Below are 22,468 nucleotides of genomic sequence, written 5' to 3'. Positions count from 1 at the left end.
TTGGTAAACCCACTAGAAGGAAAAGTGCTTTGATTTCTTTTCCTTGATGCAATATCAACACATCTTAGGGACTAAGAGATTATCATTGCACTTAATCAGACAAAAGACAGGGCAGAATAAGACTTCAAGGCAGGGGCGGGAGGGACCTGGTGTTCATGCTCCAACACTCCTTCCTCTTGCCCTAGCAGCCATCACCACTAATCACGTCATTTTCTTCTGTCCAATCTGCGTGGATTCAAAAGTCTTACAATTTTTATCAGCTACTGTGATTCATACCATAATCCCGGCACTTGCAGAGCTATGGCAGTAAATTGTGACTGTCACAATTTCAAGGCTAGTGTGGACTACAGAACAAAGTTGTGTCACTTTCCTGCCCCATTGGGTGGGGGGAGGGGGGAAAAAGCAAAAGAAGGCAAGCCAGCCTTTTAATTTAATTTTCCACATGCTTACTCAGAAAACCACATAAAACTGGAGCCGGCCTTAGGAAACTGCAGCGCTCAGCAGATAGCATTACAACCTATCTTTTGAGCAGATGATACAGCTTGGAGTAGGACTCTGGCTAAGATACTTGAGGTCCTGGATTCAGTCCCAACCGCCTCAGAAAACAAAAGCAAAGCAAAGCAGACCCCACTGTGGGGCAGCCTTTCCGTGTGCAGTATCTGAGGATAGAGAAAAAGGGATGACTTTAAAAGCCAAGCCAATGTGCATAACCAGTTTGCACAATGATACTTCCAACCACACAGCTTCGACAGCATCTCCACAAGAGCAAACTACATGAAATGGCTTCACGTTATGTTATTCTTTTCCCTGGTGTGACTGCCTGCCTGCTCAACTGTTCGCAACAACGGAAAGAGAAACATTACTTGTTGAAGTTCACGAGGTACAAGAAAGTGGTACGTGGCGCCGGCCCATTCCAGTGGATGGTGTAGCCCTTCTCCAGCATGACGACAGGCTGGTACTGTGGGGAGATGGCCCTCTGGTTGATACCACGAAGCACCATGGGGTGGGATGGGTATTCATCTCGTGTGATGATCATGCTAAGATTCGGAGTGTTCCACGTCTGAACATACACCTTTAAGAAAAAGTTAAGAATTGAAAGGACGTGAGGAAGAGATTAAACTGCTCTAAGAACTTACTCAATATACATCAAGGGTAAGTGCCAGACCAAGTGAGCAGTGGCCAAGTGGTATACGCTGTGCTTATGAAACAGCCTGCTTAGGCTAGACATGTCTAAAATCAGACCCTCTCTCTCTGCTAACCAACATCGTCATTAATTCCACCACCGCAGGCCAGCTTATTCATCAGAATACAGAACTTCTGTGGCTTGTACAGCTTGACACAGAAACCCCTCCATCTGAAGAGCACACATCCAAAACAAATCAGGAAACGCAGGGGAAAACTGATAATGCTCCAGGCAAATCTAAGGCTTCCTTCTGGTCCACGGGATGGAACATTCCTATCTGAGAGTCTGGCTTTAGTCTTCCATGACCTCCATCTGCCCAAGAAGTCATTTTTTCACCCACTCAAAAAATAGAAGTCAAAAAGCTCTCAACAGCATCTGGAAAAACATGTTAAGATTAGATAAATTGGAAAGTCCTGATTTTTTTTTTCCCCAGTAGCATTTGAACCACATTCCAGGCCAAACTAAAGCCTTCCTCAGGGGCATCCTCCAGAGGACAGCCTCAGAGCACTTTCCTAAAACAAATCACTATCCAGAAACACATTCTCCAGGAGAATGAAATCATATGCAGAAAACTGACATTTTATCCACAATTCATTGGACTCTTCTCACTGGGCCTTCCGCTTTATGTTCTTGGAGTCAGAATGTCTTCTCAACACTCATTCCTGTTGGATATCTTAATCCTGTACTGACACTATTTAAAGATTCAAAAAAGAAGTAGGAAACAGAAGACTAGCAATTCAATTATCTTTCTTTAAATACATTTTCTGTGTGTGTGGGGACGGGGGGGGGGGGGAGGGGGGGCGGGTGCTCATGTACACATGAGTGTATGAGATTATAGAGACCAAAGGATGCCCTCGGGTGTCATTCCTGCTCAGGTACCGTCCACCTTGTTTTCTAAGACAGGATTTCTTACTGGCATGGGCCTCACCAGTTAGGGAGAGGCTCTGTGGTGAGTTGAATAAAAACGAACCTCATAGGCCCATTGGGAGTGGCCCTATTAGGAGGTATAGCCTTGTGGGGGCGGGTGTGGCCTTGCTGGAGGAAGTGTGTCACTGGGAGTGGACTTTGAGGTTTCAGATGCTCAAGCCAGGACCAGTGTCATTCTCTCTTCCTGCTGTCTGCTGATGCCGATGTAGAAATCTCAGCCACCTCTCCAGCACCATGGCTACCTCCATGCTGCCATGCTTCCCACCATGATAATGGACTAAACTGTGAGTCATCCCTAATGAAATGTTTTCCTTATAAGAGTTGCCAGGGTCATGGTGCCTCTTTACAGCAAGAAGTCCTAACTAAGATAGGTTGCTAGCCAGCAAACCCCTGAGATTCACCTGTCTCTGTCTTCACAGCTTCAGAAATACAATTGTGCACCACTTTACTGTGTTATTTTCCAGCCCTTAAATACATACCTATTACAGACTATGGCTTACATAATTTTTCATCCTAAGTATACTCATATTTGGCATATACTTGAGAGAGAAACTGATAAACATATCCTCTGCATTTTGCCAAATGGAAATCTGAGGGAGTACGTGTCACTGTGGGTCTTCCTCGTCCTTCAGGTTAATTAAGAGCAGAAATGAGATTATACTTAAAAATACTTTAAAGTAACTAAAGAATGACAATTCTAAAAACCCAGGCACGGTGGCACACGTCCTTAATGCCAGTACTGGGGAAGAAGAGGCAAGCAGATCTCTGAGTTCAAAGCCAGCCTGGTCTACAGAGTGAGTTCCAGGACAGCCAGGGATTCATAGAAAAACCATAGCTCAGAAAACAAAGAACAACAATTCTGTCTTGACATCCTGTTGCTTCCACCTTGTGCCATAAATGCACAGTATATTTACTCCTAAGTAAAAACAGCTATATATTTGGGCTTCTGCCCAAATTTTAAATCTTCAGGAAAGAAGTTCTGACCCACAGTTCTCCTAGTCTCCTGGTAAGCATAAATGACTCAAGCCTTCCTTCAGCTACAAACAGAAAGAAAATTATTACCCTGCTCTGCTCCCTAAGGTCAAATGGTTAGATTCGTATCTCAAATAGCCTTACAGAGCCAAAGGGCAAAATGGTTGACAGAGTAAATGAGTGACAATATATAGCAGTTAGTAAAAACTGGAACTTAGGAAAATTATGAGCTACTATAACCATATACCACATACTTTACAGTCATAACGTCTTCATTGGTGACGTTTACCATCTTCAATCAGTCTGATATACACACATATAAGCACATACGCGTATGCACACGTGTACACATAGCAAAAATTAAATTCAATAAGAACTGCAACTACTAAAGGAATAAATGCTCCTCATTTTTGTTTTAATGTTAGAGTATCTGTAGAGTCTATGCATTGATGGGACATTTAATGTGGAGTGGGGCAATTCGGAACAAGAACAGAATGAAGGATGGGGATCCCATCTTCACCCACTTTCCTTTCTTTCTTGTTATGCTGTAGTTCACTCTCCATCCACTCCTTTTCCCTGCAGGACTTGCTTGCCTATTACCACCCTTTTTTCCCCATCCATTCAAAGGGATGAGAAGTCCCATAACAAAGGCGCTAATAAAATAAACAGGAAATGCTGTCTAGTCTTCATCCCTCTTAAACCTTTTTCTTGTCTACCAAGAACAATCTAGACACTTTTTTTTTTTAATTTAAGAGTAACAGTCTTTTACAATGACTTCAAAGATGAAAGAATAATGAAGAATTCTAGTCTAAGGCATGCCAACTACAGAAGGCTGAGAGGATGAAAACCACATCAAACCTGGGCTACTTGGGGAAGTGCTGAGCAGGAACCCACAAACACACACACTCGTGCTTACGAGGCTTTAAGCCAAGGCCAGTGGCAGGGAGAGACCACACGATAAAGAGAGGCATCTGGTATCAGCATCACAAGCCAGTGAGTTAGAGTGTTCCTTGTTCTCCCTCCAATTTCCCTCTTTGTGCTCAAATCAGCCTCTTTTATTCTTTTATCTCTTTTTTTTTTTTTTTTTTTTTTTTTTTTTTTTTGAGACACTGTCTTACTGTGCAGCCCAAGCTAATCATGAAGTAGTGATCTAGCTCCACTGGCCTCTTGAATGCTGGCATCACAGCCATGCACGACCTCGCCTAGCCTAGAAATCTATTATCAAGTCCCACACTTTTATTGGCCTAAATACGGGGGCTGAGGGTTCTTTCCCCCTTCTCCAAGTATACGGTAACGGATGCCTCAGCTCCCTGAGAGCCTCCTCATTGCAAATCTCACTGTTAACCCCAGCTTGGTGATTTACAGGCCTGCTCTTGGAATGACAGCAGTCACTGCAGCTGCGGAGCCGGACCACATACCAAATGCGATCTGTGAAAACATCCCGTCCTCTCGCTTTCCTCATTATGCACGGCCACAGAAAACCTTGTAACTTACCCACCTCACATTTCAGCAAGTAACAAATCCAGGATTCAAATCCAGGCAGTCTGACGCCAGGCCTAGGCTCTCAACTCTGCACGCAGTGCAAATTAGCCTCCCGTCTGCTGAGATACATACTAGCTTCATGATTTCAAAGAGCTATTTCCCCAAATGGCTGTGCTACCACATTCCTATCGCCACAGACGAACCTAATACAATTAGGACTTCCCTGCATTCCTTCTTGTCAATTTAGCTCCAAACTTCAGTTCCTTCCTTTTCAGTGACTCACTGATCTTCTGTCTCAAAGTCAGATCTCACAGAGATAAGAACCCTGAAAGCAAAGGATAAAACTCAAGGGGACTTACTTGGGATGTCGTAAGAAAAACCTAAAGGTCAAGAAACACCAGACCTAACTATCTGTTGTTACAGTATTTGCCTGCAGTCTCGGGCCCCAGCAAGTGGAGACAGAGGATGGAGGAGTGCCACAAATCCCACGCCAGCCCGGGCTGCACAGGGAGACCTTACCTCAGAAAAAAAGGAGCTTTGTTTCTCTAGTCTCAGCTACAGTCCAACTAAATCACCTCCCCTGCTGACTCACTTCTTTAACTTTTAGTTGTCTTCCATTGTCCATTGCTTTCCTCCCCTCCCCTATAAACACCCTGCTTGGGAAACCCCAATCCCTACAGACTTGCCATCCTCCTCCAGAAGAGGAGGGGGGCAGCACCACCAGGAACTGCAGGCCTGCACCAACTGCCGGACCCACCTGGGCATAGGTCCCGCTGCAGACCACTGCATTCCACTTAGTGACATTGACGCAGTTTGGATGGCGGATCAGGTAGTTGTCCATCCTTCCCACATAGGCATCCTTGTACCCTGTCACAGAGCCATCAATGTCATGGAAAATGGAGTTCTTGTCACCATCCAGCTCACAATCCTCAAACCAGGGGCCGGGCTTTCCAAAGAAGACGTTCAGAGAGACCTGGCAGCAGAAAAGAGCAGACCATCATAGAAGGAGGTTCCTGACAGCTCACACAGCACCTGCCATAGGGCCCCACTATAGTTGTATAACTTTCCCGCTGAGGCATAGGGTCACAGGTCACTGATGTCAACCATGGTACCCATTCCACCTGAGTTCCACAAAATGACGTGCTTGAGAGAAAACGCTGGACTGGGAAGCTACAACTTCATTTTCATTCTTTTTTTTTTTTTAAACTCATATGACGAAGCCAGGGGAAGAAAAAAAAATAGAACCAGTAATATTTGTCTGCAAACTATTATGGACTCCATGTATATCAGGGTGTGGTGATGCACGCCTTTACTCCCAGCATTTGTCGGGCAGATACAAGTGGATCTCTGTGAGTTTGAAGCCAGCTTTTATAAAGTGAGTTTATAAAATGAGTTCCAGGATGGCTAGGGCTGTTACACAGAGAAATCTTGTCTCAAAAACAAACAAACAAACAAACAAATTGCACGTGTTAAGATTCCGCGCATTTCCCTGAATGCAAATTAAATCTGAATTACATAAAAATCTATTTGAAGTACACCAATAATCATTGTACTTCATGCCAAAGGATTTAGTTACTTAACCATTCCTATCACTCTTGCCCAGCAAAAACTCAGGACAGTTCGATACAGACACATGGTGTTAGTGCTGGCTGAAGGTGGCGAGGTTCTGTTGAACTCACTGGTACAGGGCTGCTGTATCTCATCTGAACACAGAGCGTGCCTGGCTCAGTAACTACCATGCCAGGCGATCGCTTTAAAGCCTTTCCCAGGAGGCTGGAGTTGCAGCTCAATTGGTGGGACTCTTGCCAGGATATGAAATAAATCTTTTACTAAACACATAGATAGCATCCAGTTTGGAAAGTGGGCTGTGGTTGACACCATTTTCTAGCTTTTAGCTATTTCCTGTAAGGGGAAAAAAACACTAACATCTCCATGGCACACAAAAGCAGCTCTAACCAAGGATGCTTGTGCATCAACAGCACATCTAAGTGAGAAGCACCTCAATGGAGAACAGCACTCTTGGGATTGGCTGGCCCCGGGTTCTTGGCGTTCCTGTTCCCACAGCATCCCCATCATAGGGAGGATGGATGAGGAATGGATAGGACCGTCTCTTATGCTGCGGCTTCTGAAAGGCCCCTCTCAAGCCCTACTTTATACCAAGCCACTCCAGGTTTCATGTGGATGTGATGAAAAAGAACCGTGAGCATCGTTCTAGTCTTGGCTGTCTGTGGGTCAGGGGGCTGGAGGCTCGGTTTCTCTCAGGCCACTCCTATCACGGAACCAGCAAGATGGAGAAGGTCTGATGTTCTAAGAAGACTGTCCTGTGGTTGGTAATGGTGAGACAGCTAAGAAAACTATTCTGAGGGCAACTGAAACATAAATAGAAATCCCACATCTTCTTTACGTCCAACGCCAATTTCTATCACACTGTCCCAATACGCCTCCTTGTGTACCAACTTTTTGCTCCTCACAGAAGGGGATACAAACCAGAGAAAAAGCATACCACCAGGCAGGACCCCAAATCTGTCACTGGCCTAACTTACTACTCAATGTCTCCAAATCATATCCCATCTGGTTCCCATGAAACTGGACAAGCTCACCATATCATCACTCTAGGTCCTTTTCCTGTTGAAGACATCATCTGATGTCAAAAATAGCCCCAGTGGCATGAGACTTGTGTCCCCCCCACCCTGAACTCAGTGGCATTGAGTCATGAATTAGGAGTTGCTACTGTGCACACTTTCCTTCCTGTCACTCACTCAGTGCAAATCCTTTGTGTGGCAGCTTGGTTTAGGGATGTGCTAGTCCCCTCCCAGTCCCTGTGAAGGAGCCAGGAGAACATGCTTACCTGTGGACCAAACTTCACAAGGGAAACGTTATTCCTGGGTGTTGTCTGCCAGGAATTCTTCATGAGGAAGCCAATTGCACTGCTGTACCTGTCTGGAGTTGGCACATACTTTTTGAAAGTGCTCTTTGTGAGATGAATAGGCCCATCATAAATCTGAAAGCCTCGAATTGGGAATGTCCTATTAAAATATGAGATGTGTTTAATAAAAGTTAGCCTGTCCCTTCTACAACATTTACGTTTTAGGAATATTGCTAAGTATCCAGTAAGCACCAAATAAAACCAAGACACAGTGGTAAGCCAGACACAAGCCCTGATGGAATGAAAAATACAATAGCCTAGGACAGATTAAATAAATAAAATAATTGCATATACTTAGTGCATGGAGACAATTTGATATAGTAACACAGTAGACATGGTAGGGAGAGACATGTTTTTGTTTTGAGTACAACAGAGATCTCTCCAAACAAGAGACTTGAATTTCCCCGAATTAACTTAGCGGCGATACTTTGTATGGGCTGGGCATGTAGCTCAGATGTAGAGTGCTTATATAAAGAGTCCAAGATCCTGGGTACCAAGGAAAAAAATTAGGAAGAAGAGGAAGAGAAGGAAAGAGAGAGGAGGGAGATGGCAGGAGGTATCACCCATTCCTGCTTCTCCAGAAGCTTGGGGTGTCCAGGCTCGTTGCACACTGAGCTGGACTGGAGGGAGGGAAGCTTGGCTAGGGTGGGTAGGTGCCGTGCAGAACCTTTGTATTTCTCATGTGTACACAAAAAAAAAACAGCCTTCCTTCTTGGGAGACATCTTCAGGGGGACAGATTGCTTAATTGGGGGAAGAAGGGAGTATTTATGCCTCTAGGGAAGTGGCCAGGGTCTCTGAGGCAAGATTTGTGTGGCCCTGTTACAAGGCCAGGGCAGGGCTGTTGGGGGATATGTCATCTGTATATTCAGGGTCTGTAGGTGTCGGGAGGAGAGCCTTATATGGTCAAACAAGAAATAAACCCTGATAACTGTTAAGGTAATAAATTCTTACTAGGGTTGATGGTGGGGCAGCCAACTTTATGGCGCCAGGTTGGGAGATGGAAGGGAGCCAACTCCTGCTGTCCTCATCTGAGGTATCCAGGGTTGAAGGTCTCCTCAACCCTTCCTCCGCAATCCTGGGCCATTAAGGTCCCACAAGGAGGAGGATGTTTTATTTGGTAAATCTTTGTGCTGCTGTTCTAAAAGACAAATCTACGTAAGCAGAGGAAGCCTGCTATCCAACCAGAGAACAAGGGTAAAAAGGCAACACCTTTTTAGTTGTTTATCTAAACCATAATATTTTGAAGTCCTTGGGTTTCTTTGCCAAGTAAAGTGTTTATTAACGGCATTTCAAAGGATTTCTACAGTAGTTGGCCTGCACCTTGACGGAGTCTGAAACAAAAAAAATGTTTAAACTATCAAGAAAGCCAAACTGTCTGATTCAAACTATACCTCATGCTTAGACTCTGGGCACAAAAATCTACATGACTCACCCTCACAGACAAGACTATAAAGACAGTCAAATAAAACCTGAGCTCATTAATCCAGTAGCAAGATGCTGTAGTTTCTTTAATCTTCCTTAGCAAAGAAACAAAAAGCATTTTGAAATGAAACTAGATGTCAGCATTAAATGAAAACAGAAATAAAGCTGGTTACCATACTACAGGCCAGCCAGCCAACAACCCATGCTGCTGTAAGATGCACACAGCATAACCACGAAGCATGCAGAGCTGAAGCCAAACTCAACGGGTTCAAATCCCACCTCCACTACTTAGCAAGCTCTCATTTGTAAAGCAGGAGGACGAAGTACGTGCCTGCCTGTGTTTTGTGAGGGATACGTGAAGGTGAGTTGCCTAGAACAGGACTTGGCAAGTATTTGATAAGCGTGAGCTACAGAAGGTGACTGGGGATACACTCAGGCACAGAAAGCACTTTCCTTCACCACACAAAGCCTTGGTTCCAGTCTTCAGCACCACAATATACAAAACAGGGAGTTCTTTCTCTAGTAGTATTCATGATCCAAGTGGAAACCCAGACAGGGTGACACGCTCACTTCACGAGGAGAAGAACCCACACAGGATCCAGCCCAGGACACCAGAAAAACTGACGTCTCACCCAGAGAAAGCATTCTCACAATGGGCTGATTCTCAATGGGTCATGGCATCAGCTTGGAAGTGAGGTCTTGAGACCATGCCCGAGACTATTCTCTCCCTGGTTTTCCCACAGCTGTAATGAAGACAGTTCCAAACCTTGGACACAGGTGCTGGGTTAATGAACTTTGAAGGGGGTTCTAGTCCAACCGCTGCTTTAAGAACTCTGCTTGTTACTATGATAGTTCCTCAAAAATAGACCTCAAGACCCAACTGTACCACTCTTGTGCATATACCCTGTGATGTCCTATCATAGGAACACTTGCTCAACTATGTTCATAGCAGCTTTATTAATAATAGACAGAAACTGGAAACAACCTAGATGTCCTTCAACTGAAGAATGGATAATGAAATTGTGGTACATTTACACATGTAGTATTACTAAGCGGTTTAAAAAAAAAAATCATGAAAATTTCAGGCAAATTAACACAGACCCAAAAAGACAAATATAGTATGTATTCACTTATGTGTGGACATTAGCTGTTAAGTAAATGATAAACTACAATCCACAGACTCAGAGAGGTTAGATAAAGAGAAGGGCTCTAGGGAGGGCACATGGACCTTCCTAGGAAGGGGAAATAGATTTTTCAGGTGGACTGGAGGTGGGTAGGTACAGGAGTGAGAAGGATTAGGTGAGGGTAAGGAATGGAGAGAGAGAATGTGGGGAAGAGACAGCTGTTTGGTTAACTTGAGGCCCATGGAAGCCCATGATCTGCATTGGCTGTTGAGGGGAGAGGGTGGAATCAATGAGTGCCATGATCTACATTGGCTGTTGAGGGGAGAGGGTGGAATCAATGAGTGCCATGACCTGCATTGGCTGTTGAGGGGAGAGGGTGGAATCAATGAGTGCCATGATCTGCATTGGCTGTTGAGGGGAGAGGGTGGAATCAATGAGTGCCATGACCTGCATTGGCTGTTGAGGGGAGAGGGTGGAATCAATGAGTGCCATGACCTGCATTGGCTGTTGAGGGGAGAGGGTGGAATCAATGAGTGCCATGATCTGCACTGGCTGTTGAGGGGAGAGGGTGGAATCAATGAGTGCCATGACCTGCACTGGCTGTTGAGGGGTGATGGTGGAATCAATGAGTCCCATGACCTGCACTGGCTGTTGAGGAGGGAGGATGGAATCAATGAGTCCCATGACCTGCACTGGCTGTTGAGGGGGGAGGATGGAGTCAATGAGCCCATGACCTCCACGGCTATTGAGGGGAGAGGATGGAATCAATGAATCCATGACCTGCACTGCCTGGCTGTTGAGGGGGAGGATGGAATCAATGAGCCCATGACCTCCACGGCTGTTGAGGGGAGAGGATGGAATCAATGAGCCCATGACCTGCACTGCCTGGTTGTTGAGGGGGAGGATGGAATCAATGAGCCCATGACCTCCACGGCTGTTGAGGGGAGAGGATGGAATCAATGAATCCATGGCCTGCACTGCCTGGCTGTTGAGGGGGAGGATGGAGTCAATGAAATGATTCCTAATGATACTCTGCTATACTCATAGATCAGGGCCTTGTCTGGTTGTCATCAGAGAGGCTTCCTCCAGCAGTAGATGGGAGCACATGCAGAGACCCACGGCCAGGCATTGTACAGAGAGACGTCTAAATTGGAGGTCTCCATCAGGTCCCTCTGCTGGGAGGTCAGGAAACCCCTCAGAAGAGGGGGAAGGAAAGACTGTGGGAGTCAGAGGGGATGGAGAACAGGGTCCAATGAGTCACCTAAGCAGAGCTCACAAGTGCTCACAGAGACTAAACAGCAGTCCTGGGGCACACATGGGCCTATACCAGGTCATATGCATATATTATGGCTGTTAGCTCGGTGGTCTTCTGAGACTCCTAACAGTGGGAACGGGTAGATCTCTAACTCTTTGCCTGCTTGTGGGACTCTTCCTCCTTTTGGATTGCCTTGCCCAGCCTCGAGATGAGGGCTAGTGCCTTGTCTTACTGTATATTGTTTTGTCCTATCTGGCTGTCATCTCTTGGAGACCTGCTTCTTTCTAAAGAAGAAATGGAAAGGGAGTAGATTCGGGGGGCCAGGGGAGGTGAAGGGGAGCTAGGAGAAGTAGAGGGAGGGGGAACTGTGTTTGGGTTGTATTGTATGAGAGAATAATCTATTTTCAATTTTTAAAAAGTACACACACATACACACACACACACACACACACACACATATGAATTCTGATTGTGAAGACAGAAAGCCTGCCCCATTCTACCCTCATCCCCTCACCACCTCACACACACCTAATTACGCAGCCTCTGCAGGGTTCTGAGTCGGCTTTGGCATCCACCAACTCTCATCTTCTAAGACTCCTTTCAGAAGTAATTTCCCTTTTCCAGTGGCTATTTCTGAAAAGCCAGCATCGTGAATTGCTGGGAAACTGACCTAATGTCATAGTTTATGGTTTGGCAACTTTCTATGTCTCAAGAAAGAAAAAAACATTAAGAGGGGGGGAAAAATCCACTTATATAAGGTCTTATGTAAGGGATGAGAAACAAGAGCAGCTCCCTCATAAAGCTGATAATAAAACCTATGACACGGATAATTATTAATGCTCTAACATTGCTCAAGGATAAAAGACAATGATAATAATGGTAATAGTGAGTGCTGGTTATAAGGAGGAAAAGAGCCAACGTGAGGCAATCTATCCAGGCTTATTACAGCAAAGTCTATGTCTCCACTGTTTAATTCTCTACTGCCAAAGCCCTACTCACCTGTTCCTGGGGAGTGTCCGAGGCTTCTGGTCTATCCCCCCGGTTCCCATGTACTTGTTTTGGCCACCCTGAAAGCCGTAATTCCTACTTTCCCCAACAAAGAGGGACTCTGACACCTCCTGGCTCGAACCTTCATCACTTGGGAAGCTCCCATCACTGGTAAAACGAGAACAGTGGTTATAGACATCCTCTTGGAACTGTAAACTGCCCCCCAAAAAGAAGCAAGCTATAATTTAAAGCACTAAAGCATACAAAACTTAAGCTGATATCTTTTTATAATGTACATTATGAAATTCTCAGAAATTGCTTTTATACTATAAAAAATTCCTTTTATAAAATAGTGAGTTACTTGAAAATTATATATAAACACATGAAGTTTAATTTATTAGAAACAGCTGATTAGCCTCAAGCGACGAATTTTCTCAGAATGCAGCAATTAACTGACAAGCAAGTGTAACAGGGCCAATAGAATAATCATTATCTACAGAAAGAAACCAAGTTACATAAAAGGCTAGAGGTGCAGGTCAGCTGCAGAGTGCACCATCAGCGTAGACTGGTTCGACCCCCAGCACTGTGGGAAAACACACAATAGCCCAGAGAGGCCCGCACACAGAAACATACATACATACACACACACAAATATACATACATGCATACACACACACACACAGAGAGAGACATACACACACATACAACTTAGTTCCTAAAGCTTATTTCTAAGTTAAAGCAAGTACTAAGAGAAAAGTCATAACTTTTAATCTTCACCCTGTTTATCTTCTTTCATCCCCTATTTTTAAAGACTTTTGGCCTAAAGTTCAAGAGTTTTCTTCTCAGCACAGTTAATGACTACCCTACCCTTCTATGGAATTTCAGCTAAATTAGCGTACAACTTTGGCATAAATGCAATTAGTCTATTTTAAAAAAAAATGGTTTTGGCCCTCTAGTAGTACCAAGAAAAGAGTAACCCTTTTTCTTTTTCTTTTTCTTTTTCTTTTTAATGCTAATAAATTATAAAACTTCCCTGGGTAACTCTCCACTCACCATTCCAAAACATACAACAAATAAAAACACTAAGGTTGATTTTACCTTATAGCTTTAAAATAATCAAATGTTTTAAACCTATTACAAACCTGGCAAAAGTCAGTCCCTTCCCATTATCTGCAAATCTGTAAAAGGAAAAAAATAAGAGTAAGTCTAAGTCACCAGAAAACATGAACGAGGTAATTTCCTCAGTGTGTGAGTATGAAATGCTGAATCCTGATGCTCACTGTACAGCCACAGAGAAGTTAAACCTCTGAGTCACCACAGCCATCAACTCCAAGGCAAGGATGCTGAGTTCAAATCCTGGCATTGCCAGTTGTGACCCCTTTCTCTCAGTTTTCTCATCTATAGGTTGAAATAATAATATAAGAGTTCTCAAAGAATTCTTAATAGAACTAAATATACTAAATCATTTTAAGTATTTGAATAGTATCTGGAATATAGTAAACACCATATGAAGGTATTAGCTTAAACGTGGTTTTAATAATTACTTTTAGAAAAAATTATTATCACACTATTTGCTTCAAAATTTTTCGGTCTTAGACCTATGTCATTCCTACAGATTTAAAACAGTATTAAATTTGTGAGTGAAAACAAACAAAGGCCATGGTGAAAAGCCAAAAAACGAATAGTCTGTAGGAGAGAGAAAACCAAACCATTTTTTGCTAGACTGCTGAACACTAAAACTTAACTAAGTATGTACCGGGCCTCTCTTAAAAGCAAGCAAGTGGAAAAAAACCAAGTGGGGTGCTTCCTGACTACAGTACGACCCAAGTCAGCAGGCATATTAAGATGAAATTAGACAACGTTCATTTTGCATAGCAAGGCAAGAAGACCAGAAAAACTTTAAAGGGTTTCCAAGAAGAACAACAGTAAAAATTAAAAACCCCAGGTAGTTTCAAAATCTTTATTTAGCTCTCAGACATACACAGAGTTTGTTATTTAAAGCTAAATTCTGGGTTTCTGGTCGACCCACTGAAGCCCTCTCATGTCACCAGACAAGTTCAGTTCCAACAAAAGCTCCAGAAGGAAAGGGTTCCAAACACTTGCAGTAGTATTCATCCTCAGAGCTCATCCTGCCCAAATAATAATGATGATGATGACGATGACGACCACCACCACCACCACCACCATCATCATCATCATGATAAATAACTCCAGGAACTATAGTTGTACCTTCGTTCTACTCAGTTAAAACAAAAACAAAAACACAACCAGCTGTGGTGGCACTCATTTCTAACAGTACTTGGAAGGAAGGTGGATACAGAAAAATCTGGAGTTCAAGTCTTGTTACACATGAAGTTCAAGGCCATCTTGGGATACAGGGATACCCTGTCTTTTAAAAAAAAATGAAAACAGCCAGCAGTGTCAGCAGACATCATCTCTATAGCCAATACTCACGCTGAATTCTGAACGATGATGTCTCCTCCTCTGACCCAGGCACCGTTGTCATTGTTTTTAAAAGCAATGAGCCTATCAATGACAGCAGCAACACGAGGCTTTTCCGGGTCTGCGTCCTGGTGAGGCCGAAACCTGTGGGGCAAAAAAGTGCTTTGTTAAAAAGTGAAGCGAACAAATGAATTAGAAACTGACCCCTGTATGCCATGGGTCAAGAGGCAGGATTTAAATTGGGCCAAAATAAGCAAACAAACAAAAATTAAGATACAACTTAACTATTTATAGCTCAAATATGCAAAACAATTATTTATTTACATGTAAGTTTCCAGGAAAAAATGCTTTCATGTATTCTTAAAAAGTCAATAGGGCTAGAGAGATGGCTCAGTGGTTAAGAGCACTGGCTGCTCTTCCAGAGGTCCTGAGTTCAATTCCCAGCAATTACATGGTAGCTCACAACCATCTGTAATAGGATCTGACACCCTCTTCTGGTATGCATGAAAACAATGTACTTTCATAAACATAAAATAAATAATTTTTTAAAAGTCAATGTATAGAAGGCTTCTGTAAATACATGCATACAGAAAGATAGCCATATGCACATGCCAGTGTCTCTTTGCACATTCTTAAATCACATGTTGCTAATGGAAACTCATTGTAAAAATTAATCATATATTTCAACATAAATCTGTATGAATTGTATTAAGAAACTGCATGCTGCTTAGATGGTTTACCTAGACAGACTAATCGAAGTTCAGTAGATAGCTTAGAAATGCCTAAGCCTACAAAACCAACTGAATTATTTATTACAAAGACTGAATTTTTTGTCTTCACTCAACATTTACAAGGACCGTAATGAAAATGTCAAAAACTGATCACATAATAACTCACTTCCATAAAGCTACCACCTTACAAAGATAGGAGAAAGGGTAAAAATATATATATTTTGAGAGTAAGGTCTGACTTTCACATGAACTCTGGTGCCCCATATTTGACCACGTCCCCTGGATGAGGAGACCTGGTGGCACTCAGAGGAAGGATAGCAGGCTACCAAGAAGAGACTTGATACCCTATGAGCATATACAGGGGGAGGAGGTCCCCCTCAGTCACAGTCATAGGGGAGGGGAGTAAGGGGAAAATGGGAGGGAGGGATGAATGGGAGGATACAAGGGATGGGATAACAATTGAGATGTAATATGAATAAATTAATAAAATATATTTTTTAAATATTTAAACTGATAATTAGGAGTTTTAAAATAAATTCGTTGCACTAAATTTTTTCAATCATACAGGAAGGATCCTTTGCAGGGCACTGCTACTGTATCTGTCGGCCTGCAGCAGGTGCTGACAATGGCAATGAGAGAAGCATCTTTGTGGAAAATAGGTCAGGATGGGTGCCTCAGGCATGGGAGCTCCATGTTTGGTACCAACCACTAGACTTAGTGAGGCGGAAAGGAGGGAAACACAAAGGTTCAAGGCACTCACTCAATACACAATGGGAGGTTGTAGGAGGTCTGATGTATTTTGATGCTAATAACTGCTGTCTCTGAGCCCCAAGCCAGTTATGTAACCTTGCCTAAGGAATTTCTTGTATTGACAGATAAAGGGCCAGCACACCTGGGCAAGGCAAAGTGGCTAAGGTTCCCTGGCTTTGGAGGACAGAGAGAATCTTGGGAGGAGGAGAGACCAGAGGAGAGGAGAAAGAAGGAGGCTGCGCATGGGTTAGGTGGAGGAGAAGCACATGGCTGGCGTGGATGGAGACTTGGCCCAGATGACAATAATTAGCAAGTATTTGGGATTATGGATGGGAGGTAGCTTGAAAGAAATTAGTAGATGCAGATGGCATGGGATTGGGGCAGGTATGGAATACCTGCCCCACTATGGGAAGTAATTTAGGGGGTTAATATCTGCCCTGCCCCAGGTTAACTAAGGCTATTTTAAAATATAATAGGTGTCTGTGCCTTGATTGACTGCCAGCGGGTTAGAAAATACCACCATAATAGTAATTATAGGTCTGATAATAAACATTATTAGGCCATACTGATAAATTGACCACAACAGGAAGTCAGTAAAACCACGTGATCAGATCTCCACCCCTCCCAATGTATCACTGGTGAATGGACTGTAAGACCATGCAGAGGCTCCTTGTCCATTTCTGGCAGATGCTGGTGGCACAGACTGGAATAGGGGCTTCCAAGATGAAGGACCTGCTGTCTACCCAAGGCCAGTGCCCAGTTACCTCAGACCGATGGAGTAAAAAGAATCCTCACACTGAGCCAATATAAGCTTTTCTCCCACTGCACTTACTGTTAAGAAGCTCTGCGTAAAGCTGTCACACAGAGTCAAACTGGGAGAGCTCTGGAAGTGAGCGATGCAACGTTCTCAATCAGCAGTTCTCAACCTTCCTAACACCACTATCCCATAATACAGTTCTTCATGTCATGGTGACCCACAACCATAAAACTTTTTCATTACTACTTCATAACTGTAATGTTGCTACTGTTACAAATTGTAGTGTAGGACCGGGTGTTGTGGCGCAAGCCTTTAATCCCGGCACTCAGGAGGCACAGGCAGGAAGGATCGCTGTGAGTTCAAGGCCAGCCTGGTCTACAAAGGGAGTCCAGGACAGCCAAGGCTACACAGAGAGACCCTGTCTTGAAAAACCAAATACACACACACACACACACACACACACACACACACACACACACACACACACACAAACAAATTGTAGTGTACATGTCTGATATGGAACCCAAAAGGGATCATGGCCCACAGGTTGAGGGCTGCTACTCTAAATGAAGATGCACAGATACTATAGAGCAACATGGCAGCCACCTCGTCTCTTCTGACCTTCTCCGTATAGTCCAATCACTGATCATCTGCACCAAAGCAGTGTCCCTGATCTCAGCTTTTTCATCTGGTATTTAGAAAATACAGTTAGGGGCTGGAATAATGCCTCAGCAGGTAAGAGCACTGTTCTTCTAAAGGACCTAGGTTAGCTTCCCAGGCCCCATATGGTGGCTTACAACTGTCTATCTCTCCAGCCCCAGAGGATCCAATAACCTCTTTTGATACACAAAAATGGTACACAGGCGTACATATAAGCAAAACACCCAGGCACAAAATATAATAAAATATTTTAACACAAAAAAAAAAATGAAAGAAAATAACTAATTAAATAAATTTTTCATCATCCCAATGGTTAATTTTTTAATATTTATTTTACCTTATTTCTTTGTATGTATGTTTCTATGTATGTATGAACACATTAAGTGCAGATGCCCACAGAGCCAGAAGTTGGGTTCCCTGGAACTGGAGGGCCAGGTGATTGTGAGCCACCCAACATAGGTGCTGTGAACAGAATAGCAGGTGCCAGCCCTCTGCGAGAGCAGCAAACACTCTTAGTCATTAAGCCAGCTCTCCAGTCCCTTGGTTGCTAGCACTGATGGCAATTTGATGGGATTTGCAATCACTATAGAAACACATGTCTAGAAATGCCTCTGAGGAAATTTCTAGACTACGTTAACTGAAGTAAGATAGTCCACCCTAAATGTCAGCGGTACCATTCCACAGGCAGAGGTCTTGGATGGAACTAAAAGAAAAGAGCAAGCTGATCACCAGCTTAATGACTGTGGATCCCATGTGGCCAGCTGCCTCTAATGCCTGCTACTATGCCTTCCTTCCTCACCATGATTATGCCCCTTAAACTGTGAGCAAGCATAAACCCTTCCGACACTTAAGATGCTTCTTGTGAAATATTTGGTCATAACGATGACAAAAGTAATTCATACAATCACCTCCCCTGACTTAGATGCACTAATTGGTTATGATGCCTCACGCTACCCCTTTAAAAACTTCTGTCTGAACCCCCCCCCGCATGTCAAGCAAAGTTCTCTTAAGCGTCCCCATTTTTGAATTATTTCACATTATTTCACATCTTGAAGGCATAAAAAGACTCTGATAAGTAGTGAGTCAGCTTCCTCTCGGAGGAATAGAATGAGTTTATCTGCTGGGTCCCCGGAGCCTGGTGTTCAGTTCCTAGCCTGATTTATTACTCATTTGTGCTTTGTCATTCTTATTCCTGTCTGGGTCACATGAACACATGTGGGCATCGTCTACACATCAGTTTACACAAAACCAAACACATACACAGCTGCCAAGTATCTTGTCACTCTTCTATAATTAGTTCTTTCCAATTACAGCTTCCTAGAGGAGTCTAACTCCTTACCGGTACGTATGCATTTGAAAGCTGGTAAGAGATTCACTTGAGTGCAGAGGAACAGTTGCTGTCTTCATAGTGTGCACATACCCATGGACAAAGAACACGGTGGGTAGTCCATAACAGTGTCAAAAACTTCTTAAACGTATTTACTCTTCTATCCATGTACACACACATATATATACACAAACACATAAAGTATACAATGTGCCTTTGCAGACATGCACACAAGTGTGAGGGAACACATACATGTGGAGGCCAGATGTTCTTGTCAGCTGGTTTCCTCACTCACAATTTACATTATTTTTCTGGGTCAGGGTCTCTCATTGGACCCAGTGCTTGAAGATTCAGCAATCCCCAGGGCTCCTCTTATCTCTGCCTCCCACCACGCCTGGCTTTTGAGAGCCGGAGGCTGAACTGACATCTCATACTTGGGAGGCAAGCACTGGGCTTACTGAACCAGCTCCCTGCAGCCCCATATAAAATTCTTTCGAGGTAGAAAAAGGAGCCAATTGCTTAACAATTTTTCTGGCAACACCAAATTGACAAACAGCATTTCACTAAAACTATCCATCATAAAAGACTTTTAAAAAGCATGTGTGGCCAGGTTCCACAGCTCCTGCCTATAATCCCAACACTTGGGATGCTGAGGCGAGCAGGTCCCTGTGAGTTCTAGATCAGACAGAATCCCACAGTGAGACTAGTCTCATACACACAGGGGCAGGGCACGGAACGGGACAACTTTCCAATAGCAATTTTTTTGTTGTTGTTTTTCTAGCTTACCCAATACGCTGATTGGTTTTTATTGTCAATTCAATAGAAAATAGAGTCACCTGAGAAGAAGAAACCTCAACTGAGGGGTTTCCTAGATCAGACTGGCTTGTTGGCCTGTCTGTGGGGCATTTTCTTGTTGGTAAATGGTGTCGGAGGGCCCAGCCCACTGTGTGTGGCACTATCACCCAGACCCACACCTGTAAGAGGCTGTGTAAGAAAGCAAGCGGCAAGATCCTGTAAGCTACAGCGTTCCTCCAGGGCTCTGCCTCAGGCTCCTGCCCTGAGTTCCTGTCACCGCTTCCCTCAGTGTGGAGGGAAGTGAAATAAACCCTCTCCTGCCCATGATGTTTTTGGTCATGATGTTTTTACCACAGCAACAGGAAGCAAACTAGAACAGCCAATATTTCTAGTTCATAATTTTATTCTCATCTATCTGCTCCTTTTTCTTAAGTTTTTCTCCTTTTTTCCTATTTTGGGATGATCATCCAACAAGGTGCATATAGCTCCTTGTGTTTCCTTTACATAGTGCTCGCTCTGTGGCTTTCTTAAATGTTCCCTGATCTCTGTTCTCAACGGTTTCGTTTGAAGAATCCTGATGCATGATTCACCAAGCGGACTTTCCCCAGTTTTCTCCTGACCTCACATCTTAGTAATGTATGGCAAGAATCCTGCCTTCCACATGAAGTCAGAGTCCCCAACCTCCAGTGTGGCTGTGTGCTTGTACCAACTGGGCCAGTCATTCTTTCAGATGTCTAGCGAAAGCCTTTACAGTCTTTCACCCATTCAACCTCATAATCTGGCCGATAAATCTGAAGTACAGAAAAACAGTATGCTACGGTCCATACTGAATATGACGTCAGGTTGCCACCTTACCTAGAACACTTTATTTCCACCGGAGACGTTTTGTTTACTTTGGCTAGCATGCAGCACATGAGTGAGTGAGCTGCACACTGATCCACATCTCAAACACATTATGTACTTACACGGGACAGTAACACAGCCTGCCAGGAGGCTAACCCAAGGCTACCAATGAAAACCAGAGCCAGCCTGATGATCAAATCTGGGACCATTCTTGCAATATCACATTTTAGCACTCTCCATAAATTCCATATGCTTAGGTTTAGGGGACTGGCTTGTTTTTCAGGGAGTCGGTTTTTGGTCTAAAATCTGAAACCTTTGTTAACTTCTCTCTTCTATTTCTGCTTCTCTCTCTGACTCCCTCTCACATGGATTTCCAGAGGCAAGGCATTTCAGAAAGACAAGTGCGCAGGCTCAGGACTGAGACAACAGATTTCCCAGAACTCTGAGATGAGTTTGCAGAACTTCATCTACATAGGCCACCGTCAAAAAGAACACGGTGCACTTGAATCTGAATGTTCTGCCCTGGGAAGACAAGCCTGGTTGTAAACTGAAGAGGCGGCCCTACCTTGCACTGTTATCCAAGCAGAGGTATTCCCTTGGGTCGGAGGCACTCGAGTTGGTTGTTTTGACACCTTTGTCAACAAATAAGCCAGCCTGAAATAGACAACAGTGGACTAAAATAAATACAGATCCTAAGGCACATCCACATGAACAGCGAAGTGTGAAAATACTTTTCAGCTTATCATTTCACCCAAAGGTGGGAATTTGGAGGTGGGGGAGGCAGAATGCACAAAGCAAAGGGGCTATGAAAAGCCAACAGTTTTCCTGCACATTTTTAGCTTATTCTTTTTGGACGTTCAACAAACATTTATTTATTATATGCTTAATGGTGGTTACAAGTTTATTAACAAGTAAAATACATTCCCTGCTATTACTGATATAAAAAACTGTAAGTGAAGGGCATGCAAATTAAACAGCTAAGGTCTAATATAACATGCATAAGAACAGGGAAGTAGGAGACGCTGGTGGCAAGAAGACACTGACGCGAAGCTTCCTCAGGGCTGCGAGAGAACTCCAGATGCGTCTCCTCCATGATACGCAAATCCTCAAGGATGGAGGATTTGACTGAGCAGAATGGGTTGGGGCTGAGCATGAAGCAGCTGAAAATCCCAGAGAAGAGAACTCATAGAAAAAGCATATATGAACAAAGTCTAGAGAAAAGAGATGGCAGGAAATATTTGAGAACAAGTCCTAGACAGACTAACAAGAACAAAGGAGGGCGTAGCAAAGGGATGAGTGCGCATCAGGCAATGCAGATTAACACCCTCAGACTTAATTCTCCTACAACTAACAAGATAAGAGCATGTTGTCACGGCATTTGACACCAAGAATTACTTAAGCGTTAGTTTTCGTATCATAAATATAATTTTTAAAACAGTATGCTGAAGATATAAGACATTGGGGATCTGGAAAAAAAAAAGCCTCAAATGCAATACTATAAACAAGAAAAAATACTGCAGCTAAGGCTGGGTTAAAGTGGACAGAAAAGAGAAGAACTCAGAAATGCTGTCAGCCATTCAGGAGAAGACTGGAATGAGTCAGGTCTCCGGGCAGGGTGAGAGTGATGGCAAAGGCTAGCTGATGAGATAGATACATGGGCCAAGAAGAGAAGCTTAGGTTGTTTTGATTAGGTCAAACATGGAGTTAAGTTGTTTAATTCTCTGAAGCAGAACTAGAGAAGAAATAGGGCAAGTATAAAATGAAGGGTGTCCATTTCGAATGCTTTTAATGTGTCTATAAGACATCGAAGTAGAACTCACTAAGTAGCCACTTGACCATGACTAACTTGGGCTAAGATTCAGGAAGCTTCAACAAGCAAAGCCA

The 22,468-nt window shown here is 43.6% G+C and overlaps 1 protein-coding gene across 1 annotated transcript in view; it reads right to left on the bottom strand.

The window, feature by feature from the left end:
* Positions 1–22,468, bottom strand: part of Cemip2 (cell migration inducing hyaluronidase 2) — a 68,965-nt gene that overhangs the window by 21,131 nt on the left and 25,366 nt on the right. Inside the window, exons 11-17 of the mRNA XM_051146244.1 lie at positions 21,150–21,238; positions 14,734–14,865; positions 13,422–13,457; positions 12,292–12,447; positions 7,413–7,590; positions 5,322–5,537; positions 864–1,072 (exon numbers count right to left, since the gene is read on the bottom strand). Coding sequence (XP_051002201.1) covers positions 864–1,072; positions 5,322–5,537; positions 7,413–7,590; positions 12,292–12,447; positions 13,422–13,457; positions 14,734–14,865; positions 21,150–21,238 — 1,016 coding nt within the window. The remainder of the gene's footprint in view (positions 1–863; positions 1,073–5,321; positions 5,538–7,412; positions 7,591–12,291; positions 12,448–13,421; positions 13,458–14,733; positions 14,866–21,149; positions 21,239–22,468) is intronic.

This window comes from Acomys russatus, chromosome 5 (genome assembly GCF_903995435.1).
Source record: "Acomys russatus chromosome 5, mAcoRus1.1, whole genome shotgun sequence".
Taxonomy (NCBI): domain Eukaryota; kingdom Metazoa; phylum Chordata; class Mammalia; order Rodentia; family Muridae; genus Acomys; species Acomys russatus.
Note: the sequence above shows the minus strand (reverse complement) of the source record. Positions and strands in the feature narration are given on the sequence as shown.